At 36.9% G+C, this 19,054-nt stretch overlaps 1 protein-coding gene across 7 annotated transcripts in view; it reads left to right on the top strand.

Annotated features, from left to right (window-relative positions):
- Positions 1–19,054, top strand: part of ARAP2 (ArfGAP with RhoGAP domain, ankyrin repeat and PH domain 2) — a 185,097-nt gene that overhangs the window by 83,787 nt on the left and 82,256 nt on the right. For all 7 annotated transcript variants that reach the window (XR_009052505.1, XM_057725653.1, XM_057725654.1 and 4 more), the window contains 6 exons: positions 804–1,003; positions 4,787–4,872; positions 5,618–5,800; positions 10,067–10,241; positions 10,715–10,849; positions 17,714–17,858. Coding sequence is in view for 6 of the 7 variants with exons in the window: in XM_057725653.1 (XP_057581636.1) it covers positions 804–1,003; positions 4,787–4,872; positions 5,618–5,800; positions 10,067–10,241; positions 10,715–10,849; positions 17,714–17,858 (924 nt within the window). In the remaining variant the exon portion in view is untranslated. The remainder of the gene's footprint in view (positions 1–803; positions 1,004–4,786; positions 4,873–5,617; positions 5,801–10,066; positions 10,242–10,714; positions 10,850–17,713; positions 17,859–19,054) is intronic.

Genomic DNA, 19,054 nt, shown 5'->3' with positions numbered 1-19,054 from the left:
ATTATGTAGAAAATGTTAACCCTCTGTTATTTTCATTGTGTCTCAAAACATTTTCATCTTCAGAACAGAAGATTTCAGTGTGAAGCATCATTTTGTGGGTCGTTGATGAGTTTGGAGCACTATATGCAGCACATTTGCTGGCACATTATAAGTACTCAGTAAATATTTCTTGAAGGAGTGAACTGATGTTCTAATGTTTTATTCCTTCACTCAGGCACCCAAGAAACACTAAGAATTAGAATAAATCAGAACATGGCTAAAAATGAGTTAGAATAGTAATCACTTGAAACTTTTTTGATTTCTCAGTTTCTTAAAGCCATCTGGACATTCTTCTAATTTAAAAAAAAAGAATCTATTTTTAAGACAGAAAAAAATCAAAATTTCTAGTGGGTGTTTTTGATAACTTACTTTCAGATTATGGCATATTTGCTTGGCAAAATAATCCAATAGTCCTGAAACTCTGCCAATGTCATATTGATTATTATGTAACCACTGCTTAGGAAGCATGACCTCTCTTTTAAGCTTTTGACCTAACAAGATGATTTTTATATCCTGGTTGGAAAAATATGTATGCTAATTTTGGTTCAAAATAGGTAAACAAAGTCATAAGCAATGTGGAAAGTTAAAGGAAAAAATAGATTTCTCAATGAGATGATTTTTAACAGAGAAGACTCCAACTGCCTGGAAGGCGTGTTTTTCAGCTGCTGTTTAATTTGTGAGTGAAATGAATATGCAAACTGAACATACTGCTTAATTGGCCTTTACAAGGGAGATCGATAATGCAGAAACGTTAATTGTTGCAGCTTTACAGCCGAGTCTGAAAAAGAGAAACAAGAGTGGATTGAAGCTGTGCAGCAATCGATAGCAGAAACTCTCTCTGATTATGAAGTAGCTGAGAAGATTTGGTTCAATGAGTCCAACAGGAGCTGTGCAGACTGTAAAGCCCCAAATCCTGACTGGGCATCCATCAATCTCTGCGTTGTCATCTGTAAGAAGTGTGCAGGTAATTGGTGATGTTATGCTCAACCCTGCTTGGTGGCAGGTTGGCACTGAACGCTGTTTGGTGTCATATGTATTGTGTCCCAGCTAATGGCTGTGAAAAATAAAAACTTATTACATTTAAATCAGATTTAGAAATATCATTTTCAACTTCTCTTATGCATGACTTAGATATAAAAATTGATTTTTAAGCATGTAATCATTTTTCTTTCGTGCCTACTGGCCCATGTATGGATTGTAAAAAGACAGTGCTGGGATTTATAGGTTTGGGATGAATGTGTTGCAGAATGCACCGTGAACACACTTGCTCTTTGTATAATTTGTCCCTTTTTCCCCCAATCATATTTTTTAAGACCTATTTTTCACATCAGGTCTGCTCTGTGCTCTAATCTTGGTACACCAGATCTGGTATCTCTCATAATGAGAATGTCTATATAGAAGCATTTTCCAGGTATATTGAAGTTTATGAAAGTAACCCGTACTATGACTAATTTTCTTCTTGTGACCTTATACCTTGCAAACCATTTGACAGCTCCTTGTACTTGGGAGGTAAGACAACTGTCCAAGTGAGTGGAGGGAATAGACCCCAGGTTACGTGTGTGACTGTGGAGGTCTTGGAGAAAGGTAGCTACAACCTCATCTTTCCTTCAGCTTTTCCGCTCTTCCAGGTACTGTGCTGGTCCTGGGAATTAAAATGATCTATGAGACATATTTCCTGCATTAATATATAAATAGTAATTTCAGTAGAGTATGATGAGGGCAGGAAGAGAGTTGAGCACAGGTTTCATTGAGAGAATGAAAAGGAGGAGCATCTCAGAGCAAAGACAGGACGGCTGCTTCAAACCCTTCAGACTTTGCTAGAGCTCTATGCTACCACATTTCTCATCACACTGAGGTAGATGTCCTCACAAGCTAATCACCTTCAACAGTTGCAACAACAAAAAGCATCAGTTAATCCTCCTCGGCTTTGTATTTTTCCCCAACCTCTTCTCCTCTCCAGTCTCACTGGAAGAAATAGCGTTTGTGTTGTCCAAGGCTATTCTATCTACTTCGGTTCACTTCCTTTCCTCTCTTCTCAGGATCCTCACCCCATCACTTATTCACTCTCTGTGTAAGTACAGTTGGTCCTCTGTATTCACGGTTCCACATCAACCAACTGTGGATCAAAAATATTTGGAAAAAAAATCCCAGGAAGTTCAAAAAAGCAAAATTTGAATTTGCATATACCAGCAACTATTATGTAACATTTACATTGTAATCTAGAAGTGATTTAAAGTATACGGAGGATGTGTGTAGGTTATATGCAGATATTATGGCCATTTTATACAAGGAACTTGAGCATCCTCGGATTTTGATATCTGTGGGGGTCCTGGTACCAGTCCTCTGAGATACTGAGGGACAACTGTATTCAACTATGGTTTATTTGGTTCAGCATATAGACTTGCATAATTCCGCCCCATTAACACCAGCTTTCTGAAAACTTTCTTTTCCCTTATGTATCATTCTCTGTTCCTTTTTCCTTTCATAGACAAGATACTTTCAAGAAGAGTAGTCTGCACAGGTTTTCTTCATTTCTTTCACTTCTTAGTGTATCACCAGCATCCTGCAATCAGTCTTCATTTCTCTCACCTCCAGTAGAAATATTTTCACCATGTTTACTAGTGTATTTTACCTCTCAGTTTCTGTGTGGCCAGTTCTGTCTTCACTGCCTTCTCTGAAGTATTTGACACTCTTGGCTAATCTTTCTCTCAGTGACTTTTCACCCTCCCACAACTTCCGACACACCATTTTCTCTTAGTGTGCTCTTACTACTCTGGTCATCCTTTTTCAGGTAACTTTTCCTTTGCCTGTTCCTAAAATGTGTGTGTTCCCTTGGGTTATATCCTAAGCTCTCTTTCACTCTGATGTTCCTGAGTGATGTTATGTATCATTTGAATTCAATATTCATTTTTAAGCAGGGGATTCTCACTCTGTTGGAAACTGTACTCTTGTAGATCCTTTTAGATTCTCGACTTGGATTTGTCCTAAAATTAGATACCTAAAAGATACCTAAAATTAACATAGTAAAATGAGCTCTCATTGCTGCCCAGCTCATTACATGAAACTGTATATTCTCCTATATTCTAAATCTTGGTCAGAAGCAATACTATCTACCCTACATTCAAGCCTAAAACTTGAGAGATCCACTTGACCCTTCCCTTTTACTTAAAGCCCACCAGGTCCCATCAGTTTTATCTTCTGAGTATCTCTAAATCTGTTCTCCACTTTGTTTCTTTTCCTGCTGCCTCAACTCAGATTCTTGCCTAGGCTACTCCAGCATCCTGTGCTCTGAGTAATTTCCTTCCCAAAGAAGGCAGGAAAGGAACCTATGTAATGTAGGGAGATTAAGATCAAGGATGATGTCATATACCTTTTTTCCTTCTCAGCTTCGAAAGAGTCTGACGTATGCCTGAATGCCCAGTGATGGCCGAATGACGATTTGTATAGCAGAATTAAATTGATGATAATAGACTGCTGTGCTGTTATTCTCTTCCAGGCATAATAGTAGAATAAAGAATCCACTTTAGATTTTCAAATATGCGTTTATTACAGTTGTGGCTAGTTTTTTTTTTAAGAGTAAAGGGATGATATTTGTATTCACACGTGTAATTTACACAGACCCATTTTAAATGTTTTCAGTGACCTACAATTTCTTGTCAATTACCAAACAATGAAAAAATTACGTATGTACGTGTATACACATACATACATGCACACATCCATGCCTACACATGCACACATATATATACACATACGTGCATACACACTTGTAAAAGTGTAATTTTATACCAGTACAGGGTGGTGACGGTGATTCCTGTTATCTTCATTGTGGTTGGTTATGATTCCTGTATAATTACCACCACTACTCTAGGGTGGAAAGGAGGTATTGGTTTGTTTTAAGTTGAAAAGATATATTAATCCACACACACATATATATATATATATACACATATGTGGGAAGACATTCGGGAACCTTTTTGAAACATTGAAAATGTTGAAGTATGTGGGCCGAGCGATGGGATTCAGAATGTCCTGCTTGAGCAGTGGAGGAGCTGAGGGTGCGGGGCGTGGAGACTAATATCACCCTGTTTGGTCCTGAAGGATGGCTGGTTAGCCAAAGACGGGTAAGATTCCTCAGAGGAGGAACAACCTAAGACAGGCACAGCCACAGAGAGGCCAACAGGGGTGGTGCATAGAACCTTCCTTATATCACCGTGTTTGGCCCTGGAGGATGACTGGTTAGCCAGAGACGGGTAAGATTCCTCAAGGGAGGAACAACCTAAGACAGGCACAGTCGCAGAGGGGCCAACACGGGTGGGGCACAGACCCCCAATATCTGAGAGAGGTCTCCTGCCCCCAGGGCTGTTTTGCTCTCCACCCCCAGCTCAGATCCACACCTGCTCAACTCGGACCCAGGAAGTAAACAAAGATAATTGCCTCAGTCATGTGAGGCCTTTGATTGTTTATGAGTGTAACCTGAGAATGTTAGCCCACGAACTCAATAAAAGCAGCCTGGGATGAGTCAGCGGGGCTCTTGATCCGAGAGGTCTTGAGCCCCCCGGTCCCACTTTTCTCTTCAGTCTGTGTCTGTGTCTTCTTCATAAGCTTGCGGCACCCGTCACTCACCTCGAGTCGCCGAGCTGGTCTCGGCACACATACATATATACTTTTTTTAAAGGTAAAATACATTATCATACAAATTCAAATAGAAATCAGTTTTTTTTTGGTTTTTTTTTTTTAACTTCAGGGCAACATAGATCTTTAGGACCAAAAGATTCCAAAGTTAGAAGTCTGAAAATGGATGCCAGCATTTGGAGCAATGAACTCATTGAGGTGAGTCCGACTTGGTGGTGAGCAGAGGTCCGGCAGGGGGATGCAGTGGGGTGGCGTGGTTACTTTAGGAGCTCTCTGATCAAGTTCTCACCATATTATAAAAATGCCTTATAGCCTGTTTGATAATAGTTAACTTTCTACTTTAACTTTCAGAATGCTTCCTAAATGAGATAGTTATTTTAAAAATAAAAATAAAAAATACAAGGAACTTTAATAGTAATAACTGGTTTTAAAAGCTTGGCAGCTTTTTTTTTTTTAAAGCCAGAATTTATTTTCTTTTTAACCCAGCATGGATAAAGTATCAGAAAAGTGAATGAAAAAACTGGCAAAATTGACCATTCTTTATCTTGGCCACGCTCTGTCATTTACTGAGATCATGTCTAACTTGCTGTCTCCCATATCCATTCTCTGCTCAGGTGTCTGTACCACTCTCAACCACATTAGCCCACCTACTCAGCCATTTTAAATGAATCTGTCTCAACGTGAGCTACCTTCAAAAAGTAATAATGCTTTTGCTGCAATTTGTATTGCTTGCAGTTTTTTTTCTAGCTAATCTTTTACCATTATTAAGAGCAGCTAGACCATTTAAAATAGAAGTAGTACATGCTTTCACACTCCATCTTCTGGAAAAAGTTGGGTCTTATATTTTATACTAAGCTATGCTTTAGTTTGTCATGAGTCAGTTTTCTGCAGTTTCAGATACATTTTATGAATTGATATGTTTTATAATTTTTTGATAATTCAGCTTTTTATTGTCATTGGAAACAAAAGAGCTAATGACTTTTGGGCTGGTAATCTTCAAAAAGATGAAGAACTACGTGTGGACTCTCCAGTAGAAAAGAGAAAAAACTTTATCACTCAGAAGTACAAAGAAGGAAGATTCAGAAAAACCCTTTGGGCATCTCTCACCAAGGAAGAATTAAATAAGGTAACTGATGAAATGTAACAAAAGACACGGGTATTAAGGTCTTTTTAAATATATGCCAAGGGTTTTGGAAAAAGTTAAAAAAATCTTTTGCTGTTTCATTAAATTATTGTTTAATTTTATTTCCTTTTGTGAGATTGTACCATGGGTTTTTTTCCCTTCATTTCACTTGAGGATTCGTTGTCAATGGCCAATAAACTTTCATCCCTAACTGAAGTTTCTATCTGATGTAGGCCCATCCCATTTAAAACTTCGACAACTTTCCCCATTTTAGGGACAGGATACTGAACATAATTTCAGCCAGAACATTGCTGACTTGGTGTCACCAAAATTGACTTCTTTCCTCAATTAATTTACTGTCAAAAGCAGTAGTTTGTTTAGTGCCATTGATTTGAAGTGTCATTTGCCTCTTGTGTGTCAGGAGGCTCGTCTGTGTGTAGATAATTAAAACATATACTTTTATATGCCTATTATTTTTATGCTTAGAGTATGTATGCTTTTAATGTCATTGCTTATTGGATAAGCATCCCCAGGTAAGCAGCATTATGCTGAACATTTTGGAAAATAAAGACCTTTCCCATACTACTCTAGAAATTATAAGATTTATAAAATTGTTTTATATTTTTCTTCTGTTGGTTTAGTTCCCATAAACTAGGTTTTTTTCTTCTTCACACATCTTTGGCGTTAGTAAAGTGAGGCCACCAATTGATTTTAAGCGGCTCAATAAATGCAAGATTCAGAATTGGTGCTTAAGATGGGGGAGAGTTAGGGAAGATGGGACAGAGATGGGCAACCATATATTTATATATGTTATTAATAAGTCATTTAATTTTGTTTTGGGTGGTGTTTTCATGAGTGCTAATTACGTTGTGAAAATAACTGATACCAATTACACCAGACATACATGAAATAATGATAATAGGGTATTATAAACCAAGGGTTATGATTAATTCTGTGCACCAGAGGTCCATAAAAATTAAGTATATAAATAGTAAGTTGTGGATTTGGGGAAGTAATTGGCGAAGTTGGAGAACAAGGACATATCATCTCTCAATGGTTTCTCTCTTTTTGATAGTGATAGGAATCTTGTCAGAAGATAAATTCTGATGTCCCCAAATGAGGTTTTGTCCGCCAAACCACACAGTTCCCATGAGTGGAGGTATTAGATAAGTTTGACATTAATTACTAGTTGTTTCATTCTTCCTTAGAATATTATAGGCAATATATACATTACTAATAAGAAAAAAATATCAAATTGTACACTTTAAACATATGCAGTTTATTGTTATGTCAATTGTATCTCAATAAAAATTCTTAAAAAAAAGAAGAATGTTGTAGGCAAGTCTATTAGGATTTACTACCACATTAGGCTTCTTAAAAATGGTACTCTTTACATAAGTGAATAATTTTTACAAAAAGTATATTTTGTTGAGTAGATTTTTTTAAAATTGAGATATAATTTATGTATAACATTGTATAACTTTGTGTTCATCTTGTTGATTTGATATGTTTATATATTGCAATATGATTACCACTGTAGCTCTAGCTTATATGTCTATTACATCACATAATTATCATTTCTTTTTCATGGCAGACACATTGCAGATTTAGTCTCAGCAATTTTGAAGTATATAATACAGTGTTGTTGACTGTAATCACTACATTGTACATTAGATCTCCAGAACTTATTTATCTACCAGTTGCAAGTTTGTACCCTTAAACAACACCTATCCATTTCTCCCACCTCCCAGCCCCTGGTAACCATCATTCTATTCCCTGTTTCTACAAGTTTGCTTTTTCATATCCCACATACATGTGATATCACACAATATTTGTCTTTCTCTGTCTGACTAATCTTGCTAAGTGTAATGCCTCACGGTCCATCCATGCTGTCACAGTGTTCCTTCTTTCTCATGGCTGAATGGCATTCCGTTGTGCATGTATACACACACACACACTGCATCTTCATCTGTTCATTCATTGATAGACACTTATATTGCTTCCATATCTTGGTTATTGTGAGTAATGCTATAATAAACATGAGTGTGCAGATATCTTTTTGATACCCTGTTTTCATTTCCTTTGTATATGTACCCAGAAGTGGGTTAATTGGATCATATGATAGTTGTATTTTTGATTTTTTATGGAAACTTTATACTGTTTTTCATAGTGGCTGAATGCAAATATTTATATTCCCACTGACCATGCACAAGGGTTTCCTTTTCTCCACTTCCTCACCAATATTTTTCTCTGTCTTCTTGATATAGCCACCCTAGCAGATGTGAAGTAATATTTCCTTGTGGTTTTGTTTTGCATTTTCCTGTTGGCATTGATGTTGAACACCCTTTCATGTACTTGTTGGCTACTTGGATGTCTTCATCAGAAAAATGTGTTTTTAGGTCTTCTGCCCATTTTTTAATCAGGTGTTTGTTTATTTTTATTTGAGTTGTATGTGTCCTTTATATATTTTGGTTGTTAACCCCTTATCCAATGTATGGTTTGAAAATATTTTCCCTTATGCTGTAAGTTGCCTTTTCATTTTGTTGATTGTTTGTTCTGCTCTGCAGAAGCTTTTTAGTTTGATGTGCTTCCATTTATTGATTTTTGTGTTTGTTGCTTTTGCTTTTGGTGTCATATCCAAAAAATCATTGCCAAGACTGATGTCAAAGAGCTTACTGCTTATGTTTTCTTGTAGAAGTTTTATGGTATCAGGTCTTGTGTTTAAGTCTTTAATATATTTCAGATTAATTTTTGTGAGTGGTGTAAGGTAGTGGTCAGATTTCTTTTTTGTTTGTTTTTTGCATATACTTAGTTTCCCAACATCATCTGTTGAAGAGACTATCCTTTCTCCATTGAGTATTCATAGTGAATAGATATTTATTGCATAACTTACTAATTGCCAAGTTCATTTCTAGGTTCTGGGGATACAGTTGTAGTAAACAGTAGGTGTGATTCTTTTATTCATGAGAGTGATCTTCATGCAGGGGAGACCAACCGTAAACAGCCGAATGCCAGTAAATATACCATAGCAAGTGCAGCATGCCGTGAAGGAAAAGAATAGGGTAATGAGAGAGAGAATAAGAGGAAATACATGTGATTAGGTTGTGAGAGCAGTCAAAGGCTATTACAGTGGAGGGATGTTAGCTGTTTCACTTTCCAATATCCTCATTTTGCAGGTGCAGAAAAACTAAGACCCAGAGATAAGAGATTGCCCCAAATCACCTACCAAATTAGCACAAAGTCAGCTACAAGAATTCAGGCTTCTTGATTCTGATGTGAAGGAAATTCTAGAAGTTAGCTAGACCATGGTAGAAAAGATAAGTACTTTTTTAGTAGTAGACCCTCTAGATTGGAACTGTGAGTGTGTCCTGGGACTTCTTGGTTGTACACTCTTCTTTGAGCTGCCCATTGGGATAATCATTGAGTGATTGTCCTGAAGTTGCATTATAGAGAGCAAATTAACCAGTCATCTGTCCAAGTGCACCATGTCAGGAAGGAGGCATAATGGTGAACCCAAGGCTAAGAATTCGGACGGAATCAGGGTGCCAAATCAGAGAGTTTAGAAGCAGGTAGAAAGCCAATAAAGTAAGGAAGCAAGAAGAGGGGATAGGAAAAATTGTGAAGGCAGCTTATTATTTCAGGGCCAAAAAAAAAATTCAGGTTCCAGGAGTTTTACTGTTTGTACAGCGATGATGTGTAACATGTCCATCATGTCTTATTATGTCTTGCTTGCTATTCCTTCTCCCAACCCATACCCGCTTCCAAAAGGAAAGATCCCAAACTTGTACGCATCTTTCAAATTCCCAAAGCATAACAGTCATTTAAAGATTCCTCACATCCTGATTGGTCTAGAAAATACATACGTACAGACATATGTGCATACAAAATTCATATGACAAAACAAAACTTTTAGTGGATACTTCATTGCTACATTTGAAATATTTTGAATTTTCTCAGCCTCAGCCATTATCGTCGTTATGTAAACATACAGAATATCTTCCATGGCAAACATGATGGATTTGAAGATTTGGAACATCACAGCAACAAAACAATGAATTGAGACTTGGAGGTCTTTGGTTGCAATTTACGTTCATGCAAAGCAGGCCTTTTTTGTCTGTTGATTAATTGGGGGCATAATAATGATTAGATTTCTTTATTAAAAAGGAATACAGACGTCATCTCATAAACGAATTGGCAGACTTTCACTCATTTTAATAGCTAGAATCATATTTTCTTCACTTAAAAATTGTATTTTCTCTTATTGACCAGGCTCTGTGTGCTGCTGTGGTGAAACCGGATGTTCTGGAAACAATGGCTTTGCTGTTCAGTGGAGCTGATGTCATGTGTGCGACAGGTGACCCTGAGCACAGCACCCCCTACCTGCTGGCCAAGAAGGCGGGGCAGAGTCTACAGATGGAATTTCTCTACCATAACAAATTCTCAGGTCCGTCCCTATCCCTTCACTAGCCTGGTTTCTGCTGATACGTCCCTAAAAGAATTGAAGCACAGATCTGTGTATTTCTCAAATCAGAAAAACCATCAGAATGAAAAGAAAATGTAATTACCAAAAAGATGGAAGATGCTTAATAAGACCCATGTTTTATTTCATTTAAAGGAAAACTGTAGGAAATAAATTTTTTATGTCTTTAATTTTATACATGGAAGATTAAAATAGTTAATCCCACATAATCATTTTCACCAAGATTAAATCCAATTTTCATGTATGAAGAATAAATACAGCTGAAGTGCTTATTTGCAAATTTTATGCAAAGCAAAATAAATACCTCTGTATGTTTATTCTGCAGTATATTTGAAATAGTTTTTCTTCTACCTCAAAACTCACCTACATATTCATAAGCAAAGGGAAAATTGTTTACATTTCAGATTTCAGATGTGTTATTTCTGTAATTTTTCTAGATTTCCCTCAACATGACATACATTCTGAAGGCGGATTAAGTCAAGAGTCCTCCCAGTCCATGTTCCTCTGTGACTTTTTGTATCAGGCTCCTGCTGCTGCTTCTAAACTCTCTTCAGAAAAAAAACAGCTTGAAGGTATCTTTTCTACTCTTTTTAGATTTTATCGGGTAAAACTTTATTTCATTATCAAAACAATTAGGTTTAAATTTTGATTTTTTTTCCCTTAAGATGTTAGATTTGATCTTGCAGTAGAGAAATGTTTTTTTGAGGATTTATAAATGCTTCCAGGCATAGATATTATTTCATGCACTGCAGCAAAGATTTACCACTGGTTTGGAATACTGAGTGAATTCTCAGCAGAATTCACTGATGTCTACCTCAGGGCCAACCAATTCTGTTTCAGGATTTAAGGGTTATTCCAAAGAAATGTGAAACTCAGCCCCTTCCCTTTGGAACAGACACCCTAACTGGGGAGATAATATAGATAAATGTCAACATGTAGAAAGAACTGAGAAGTTTTCAGTACATATTCTATCAGCGTATTCTATCAGTAGTTCAGTTTTTTTCTGATTATAAGTGTGTGTGTGTCTGTGTAAGTAAAATAGAGCTTAAGCATGGTTTTAAAAAAAGATGTGAATTAATTTAACGACCTATTCTAGGTTTGTGGCATTAATCTTAGAGGATTATAGTAGGTATTTATCCATCTGTCCATTCAGCTCCTTGTGTCAGGCATGTGCGGGGCATTAGGAACACAAAAATGAGTAAGACATAGGCCTCATTTTCATGTTATATACATTTGAACTAATTTTAGAAATGCAGGAAGGAAAATATAATGAGCTCTGTCTTCTGGAACAAAGAGAATTTATGAGAGATTACGCTGTACAGGCCAGTTGATGGTGGGCGTTCAGAGGCTTGGGGGCCTGGTATTAATTCCCCAGGTGGTAAAATCCAGCTATATTACTCAATCAAAGGAACAATAGGATGAAAAACTCACTTTAGAGTATTAATCCCTATCCTCCTGCATTTGAAGTGATGCTTTCAGTGAAAGGCTTTATTTCCAAAAAAAAAACTATAACCATAAGCAGAATTATACTGAGATTAACTATACTTTATTAGATTTTCCTGTAAACAGCAGCTCTCCTTTAGTGAGCATGTACTATGCGTAAGGCATTGCTTTAGGTATTTTATATATGTTAATTGTAATCCTCATAAAAGCTCTGCAAGATAATTGCTATTATGCTGATTTCACGTGAACAGTGCAGGAACCCAACATGAAGCAGAGTTCTACATCGGATTTGTGTTATAATTGTTACTGGGAGGCTTCGGCTTTGGTCAGTGTGACGGCCGGGTGACACTAGAGGGCAGAGTGTTTGTATTCTTTGAGTTCAGGTTTTTTTGGTTCTTTCAAAATGGTTTTTCATGTCTTCCTTTTCTCAGTCTAACCAATAACAAATGATGAATTTTCAGAGATTTTTCCCATCTTCCATTGCCCCTTATTAGTATCAAGGCTGAAAGTTGAGTGATCAGGAGAGAAAAAGTACCAGAACAATCTATGAATCAACAATAGGAATTATTAAAATAATTGGATAACAGGGCAATTAATGTACTTGTTAATAAGTGTACAGGTTTTCTAGAATGTTTCTTCTAAATTGTAGGATATCTTAGATCTACCCTTCAAACCACTCATACAAAGATGAAACAGGGAATCTGAAAGACAAGCTTTGCTTCCCAAAGCTTCTCAATAAAGTACTCTGCAGACTAAAAATAAGCTTGTATGTGTTTTTTGGCAATTCTAGTTATAATATTTATAGACTTTGTTTTAATATTTCCTTGAAATAGATTGTTTTTCTTAATTACTTGAGGACTGAATTGATGTTTTAAACATGTAGCTGAATCATTCTTTCCTTCTTATCTTTTATAAGTTAACTATGGATTTTTGTTGTTGTTAAAATTTATTTCAAAAAACGGAAACCGTTGCAATCTTCATACATATAATTTAATTAGGGATGTTTCCTCCTTTTGGAGCATTCTGTTTTAAGTAATGTGAAACTGAACTTTTGTGCTTTGACTATACGGCACACAGTAATGATTTCACTGGAAAATAATCTAATTGCAAGGTATTCTTTGATGGTCTTCATGTCTTCCATCCAGTATGTCAGCAAGCTCTATAATTTCAAACTCAAAATAGACCAGGAATCAGTTGGCTATTCTCTATCTTCACTAGCATCATCCTAGCTCCAGCTAGCATCCTGTCCTGCCTGGGCTGTAATGCCCCCACCCCCACCCAAGCCCCAACCCCACTTACTTGCCAATATCTGCCCTAGCATCCCTCCAGCCATTCCCCAAAACAGACTTAGTGATTGTTGAAAATGTAAATCAGATCACGTCTTTCCATCATTCAAATACATTTAGGGGCTTTCCATATAACTCTTTCCCTTATTATGACCTAAAAGACCTTCTCGTGCCTTCCCCCTTTCATCTTACATCCTTCCTTCCTATCCTGCGTGCCTGGCCACACCGGTTTCCTGTCTGTTCCTGCAACATGCCACGTTCTTTTCTGCCTCCTCTAGACCTTTGAGATTGCTGTTCACTCCACAAAGAGCACACTTCCCCCAGCCTGCTTCTCGTCTCTCGGGGGAATAATTCAGTGCTGCCTGGTCTGAGAGACCTCGTTGGCAGCCCACTGAAGTGTGTGCCCATTGCCAGCTCTTCTCTTTCCATCACAGCACTCATCGCATGGAAATGATCCCTCCTTCTTCGATCTGTTTCTCCCCCTCTGGAGTGAGAGCTCATTAAGGCATCAGCATTTTTTGGTTTATTCAGGATTGTCAAATCTCTGGTGCCTAAAGCAGTGTCCACACATAGTAGTCATGTGATAAATATTGGTCGAATAAATGGGCATTTCTCTAATCACATTACTACCAGTGTAAAAGCAGCTGACAATATATTTTTGTACTGAAGTACAGTTTCTGTACAACACTGTGTAAGTTACAGGTGTACCATATAGTGATTCACAACTTTTAAAGATTATACTCTATTCATAGTATTAGGTAATAATTTTTGACCTGTGTATAAAAATATATAATTGCTGACACAAAACACATTTTGCTCAGAAAAAGCCTACTTAAAAATGAAGAAGTCAAACTACCAAGAAACAGAGTTCTGGTGGGTTTTTTTTTTTTCCTTTTCTCTGTCGAGATTCTGCAGTGGTGGTACTCCTGTCAAGCACGAGCTTTATGGAAAAATTGAATTATTTGGAAAGATTTAGAGATTAAAGTGTGGTTGTCACCTTTGCCCCTGAACAGAAAGCATCTGGCCTACATCACTCCGTCAGGGCTTGTCAGGACGGCCATAGAACAGACTGATGAAAAACAAAGAAAAAGGTTGGGAAATAAAATGCATGTACGTCCTTCAGAGAGTTACGGAGGCTTCAAATTGTCAGATCAGGTTTTCAGGACTTGAAGTTTTTCTAGCCTCTGGTTATGAAGACTGATCTGTATTTTTCTTTTTTTCCCCAGTTTAGTGTTCATGAAAGGAAAGATTGATAGCTCTTGTTAAACCTAAGTGTAGAGCTGAATAATAGCATCCTGATTTTGTTTTCTGTTTTCTCCCCTCAACTGTATTATTTCCCCTTGGTATCTTCCCTTGATTTGTTGACACAGTGTTCAATTTTTAAAAAGAAAGTGGTTGATATGGTTTACTAGAAATTCTATATTATCTGTTTATATTTAATTTTATAGATTAGCATTGAGCAATTTTGTAATCTTTTGTTCTATAAATGCCTAACTTGTATAGTTTAAAAATGTCTCTCCAAGGCTGTAACACATTTATTTTAAGTGAAAAGGATTCCTAGTGTGTATTCCTATTTTCTGTGGATGCTGAATGCCATTGGTTTGGGAAATTCTTCATCAGGAAACAACTTCATGGTTTCAAACAATAATAGTTTCACCTTAACTATCTCACATTTACTGTGCACATGTGTATTTGAAGGTATGACCTCTTCTGTACCCTGATACCTTTAAAAAATGGACATACCTGCTTTAAGCATATACCAGGCACAGAGAGGGAGCTTGTGAAGTAGATAGAAGGGTAGCTTCTCTAGATGACTGCCTGAGTTTTCCCCTCAGCTCTGATGCTAAGTACTTGTGTGATGTTGGGAAAGTCAAGCAACCAGCTTGTGCCTGTGGGCAGGGTGTAAGGAAAGGGGTACGTAGTAATAGAACTGCCCTAATCTGGTTGTTCTCAGGATTCAGTGAGTTAATGTCCATAAAACGTGTAGAAGATTTCATGACACATACATATGATGATAAGGGGAGAGGATGAGGAGGAAGAGTAGCAGAGAGGCTCTCCACATACACCGCTGCTTCTGATTTCCACTTAGCCTTTGAGTTGAGGTATATCCTACAGGTGGTAGCTGACAACCAAGTTACCCAACTGCGTTATAGTATCCATATCACGTCATAAGAGTATTTCAGTAGGTCACCTCTGGAGTTCTTTACTTGTGCCTGAGTAAATTCCAGCAGTTTTTCTTCCCTGATCTAAACATCAAGGTTGAATAGAAAGAAAAAACAACCCCTCTAGCCAGTCCAACCACCATACATACAGCCTCCTGTCTGTTAAACCCCTTGTGTCCTGAGCGGTGCCCCCTCTGTGGCCCCAGTCTTGTTTCTGGCAGACATCTTCTGGTAGCTGATTAAACAGGAAGACTTCTGTAGCAGAGAGGGTGTCCTGTCTGAATTAGCCCAAGCAGACCAATGCCATCCAACGTAATTTTGTTAAAGCTTTTTGTTGCTTCCCAGATGAATAGAAATGTCAAGGTTTCCTATCACAGCTTTGTTATTATAAATCCTCAGAGGTAAATCTGTGCCTCCTTTGTCTGACCTTTGGCCTATTTTCACTTATAAAAGTGAAGCTCATCAAGAGTTATGGTGATGATGCTACAGGATTAAATCTCCTTAAGCCCATATTTCTAACTTACAGTGAGTTTGTACTCACCTTTTAAAGGAGATCTGTCATTTGAATTAACCTAATTAGATTCAACATTTACGTTTATTTTATGCGTCATGCATTTGGCACTTTTTGTTTAAGACCTCCCAAGGCCTCCCACTTGTCTACGGGTACAAACTCCTGAACACCTGTCACCTAAGACAGACTCCTGGGGCCTGGCTTCTGCCATGAGCCTGCAGTCTTGTTTCCCAAGTCCGAACTTCACGTGCAATCTCTTTCTTTGGTCAAGTAGATTTCTGGCAGTGTCCCCTTTCTATGCCTTTGCTCACACAGTCTTTTCTCAGAATTAGGGAACAACTGTAGCTCATAATGCATTTTTCTTTTTTTTTTTTTTTGCTATTTTAGAAGCACACCTTTTCAGTCATAAATGACTATTTCAAAAGCTGTGTTTTTGTGTGAAATTTTTTCTTACCACTCTAGTTTGAGGGTTGCTTCCCTCCAAGAATGGGTCTAACCTCTGAAAGGGTCCACCTCGTGATGGTGAGAGAAACAGAACTCTCAGGGAAGTGTAGGCAGTTTCCGCCTTATTTTGAAGACCAGCTGCTTTTTTCTGCCCTTATTTTATTGGACCTCTTCTCATATTTAATGTTGGTAATCATTCCTTTCTGAAATGCACACCCCTTTTCTGTTTTATATGCTGTCTTTTCTCATTTGTTTCATTTCTTTCATGGACCCTTCTATATGGATTGTTCCCTAAGATTTTATCCTTGGTTACTGTGTATTTTCAGTCATTACCTGTATTCTAAAGAATTTCTGGTCGTCGAGGCCTTTCCTTGCCCTGAGGATGCAAATCCATAGGGTGATCTGCCTGAGAGGTATTCCTACTTGGATTTCCAGGGGATGGCTCTCATTTAGTGTATCTCAAAGGAAACTCAGATTACATGCACTAAAATGGTTTCTACTTTATTTTCTTGTAGGTAAAAGTAGGCATTTCTGCCCACCTTGTAATCAAAGCTAAAAATGATACAACCATTAATACGTTCTCCCTTACTCCCTACATCCCATCAATACATTTTATCCCTTTAAAACACACAGGTGCATGTTTGCATGTCTCTCCTTTTCCTCCCTCTGTCTCCTGTCTCTCTGTTGTCACCCATCCTTTTCCGTCATCCCATCTCCCCCTCTCCCACGTGTTATCCTTACCACCACTGTCCTGCTTTGAGTGGTCTTTGTCTTTCACTTAGACTTCTTTTGACTGTGTCCTATGGTTTCCTGCCTCCAGCCTCACCTTCTCACGTTCATTTTTCACAGAAAGCAAGTATGTAAAATTTAAATCTAGAATTTTCTTCTGCTGATACCATGTCAGTGGCGCACTATCAACTGTAAAATCAAAGCTCAGCAAACTCTTCTGAAAAGGGCCAGATAGTAAATATTTCAAGCTTTGCAGGCCAGGTGGTATCTGCCAGAAGTCATCTCTGCTCTTACGGCAGGAAAACAGCCCCAGAAAATCCATAAATGAATAGTTGTGGCTCTTTTTCAATAAAACTTTATTTATAAAAAGAGGTGTTGATCTGGATTTAGCCTGCAGGCCATAATAGCCTGCTGAACTCTTAACAAGATGAATTTCAAATCCCCTAAAAAGGGCATTAAGGGCATTGTAGGGTCTGACCCCTTTCTTTGCGCACCTACCTCACATCAGCCACAGTCCTACTTTTTACCCTACATTTTTCCCTCCTAATGCTCTGTACAGACATCAGTCTTTGCCATTTCAGGGTTGTTTTGCAGTGGTCTCTTTATGAATGTGCCTGTTTCTCTGGTTATCAGTGTCAGAGATGTTTTTGTCTTGTACGTCCCTGGCTACTAGATTGTAAATTTTTTGAGGGCAGAGAGTGTGACAACTTTTTATCCCATGCAGCAATATCATGCTCTTTACACAAAATAGGAAATTAATAGATTTATTTGTTTGAATCCAGTCATTATATAAAACCACATATTTTAAACTTTGATTAATGGTCTAGCTGAATTATTATTTGTTTTGTTTTAAATTCCTAGAGACAAATAAAAAATGGTGTGTTCTGGAAGGAGGCTTCTTGAGTTACTATGAAAATGATAAGTCTACCACGCCTAATGGCACCATTAATATCAATGAAGTTATCTGCCTGGTGGTACATAAAGAAGACTTCTGCTTAAATACTGGGTAGGTCTGTTATTAAATGGGTAGGAATTGAAAGTATTTTCTGATATGTATCGTACCAGGTGATAGGGATTTTATTATCATTTCAATTCTTCAGTTGCTTCTTTTAGAAGAGTTTAATGGTTTCTTGAAGCCTACTCATTTTCCAGCTTCTGAAAGTTCCTTAGGGAATTCACTAAAAAGTAGGAAAATTAAAATATTAGGTAGTATGAAAGACTGACATGTTTGCATCTAATTTTAAGTAAGTTTATATCATTCCATTCTTGAACATGTGGTCCCATAATTTTTATGATTTACTCATTACTTGAAATAGTGGACTAATGACAAAATTTATGCTTTCATTAAATATATCATGGTTAAAAGAGAGGACAAAAAATTTCAGTGGTTTGTTCACAATAAAATAAACTATTAAGCATATTTAAAAGCATATTGAAATACTAAATTCCTTAAAGATCTACTTTGGCATTTTTATGGTCTCAACAGCGTTTTAATTAAAAGAGTAAGCATTATTGATTTTATATATTTGACTCACAAAATAGTTTAATAGGATTCTGTGAGGACTTTTGGAAATTGACCCTCTAAAATCTTTGGTGTGAAAGTTTCTTATCACATTTTGTAATGTAATTAATAGAAAAGTATGAATACTAAAATCTGCAAAAATCAGTTTTATAGGAGCATAGTTATTTTAATAAAAAATTTTATGTGAGAAAAGGAAGAGATTTGTAAAGTATGTTATTCATATAAAATTGCATGAAACATATTACTATTATTACATAATGACCAATATATACTAGTTGAAATGACTGTTGTTTTCTAGTAAATCAAATTTGATTTTTTATGTGAACAAAAATAGTTATTAGTTGACTTGTTTTTGTTTTAATCCTAATAGTACTTTTATTCTAAATGAATGATAAGTTTAATGTGGATTACCATGGAATATTAAGTGCATTCCATTTATTAAGTTGTTTAAATAATTTTATATTATCATATAATTATATTCAAAAATAAAACATTCTTAATAGAATGTTACTGATACAAGTAGAAAGCATCTATAATGCGATATGGTTAAAAAAAATTGCTATAGCCAAATTCTTAATCACCTTCAATTGCATATTACAGAATTTTAAATTAATAATGTAGCCACTGAAGAGTCATACAGAGTTGTATTTTAGGAAGAGAGCTTATGAAGTGATAAAGAA

Source organism: Hippopotamus amphibius, chromosome 3 (assembly GCF_030028045.1).
Source record: "Hippopotamus amphibius kiboko isolate mHipAmp2 chromosome 3, mHipAmp2.hap2, whole genome shotgun sequence".
Lineage (NCBI taxonomy): Eukaryota > Metazoa > Chordata > Mammalia > Artiodactyla > Hippopotamidae > Hippopotamus > Hippopotamus amphibius.
Note: the sequence above shows the minus strand (reverse complement) of the source record. Positions and strands in the feature narration are given on the sequence as shown.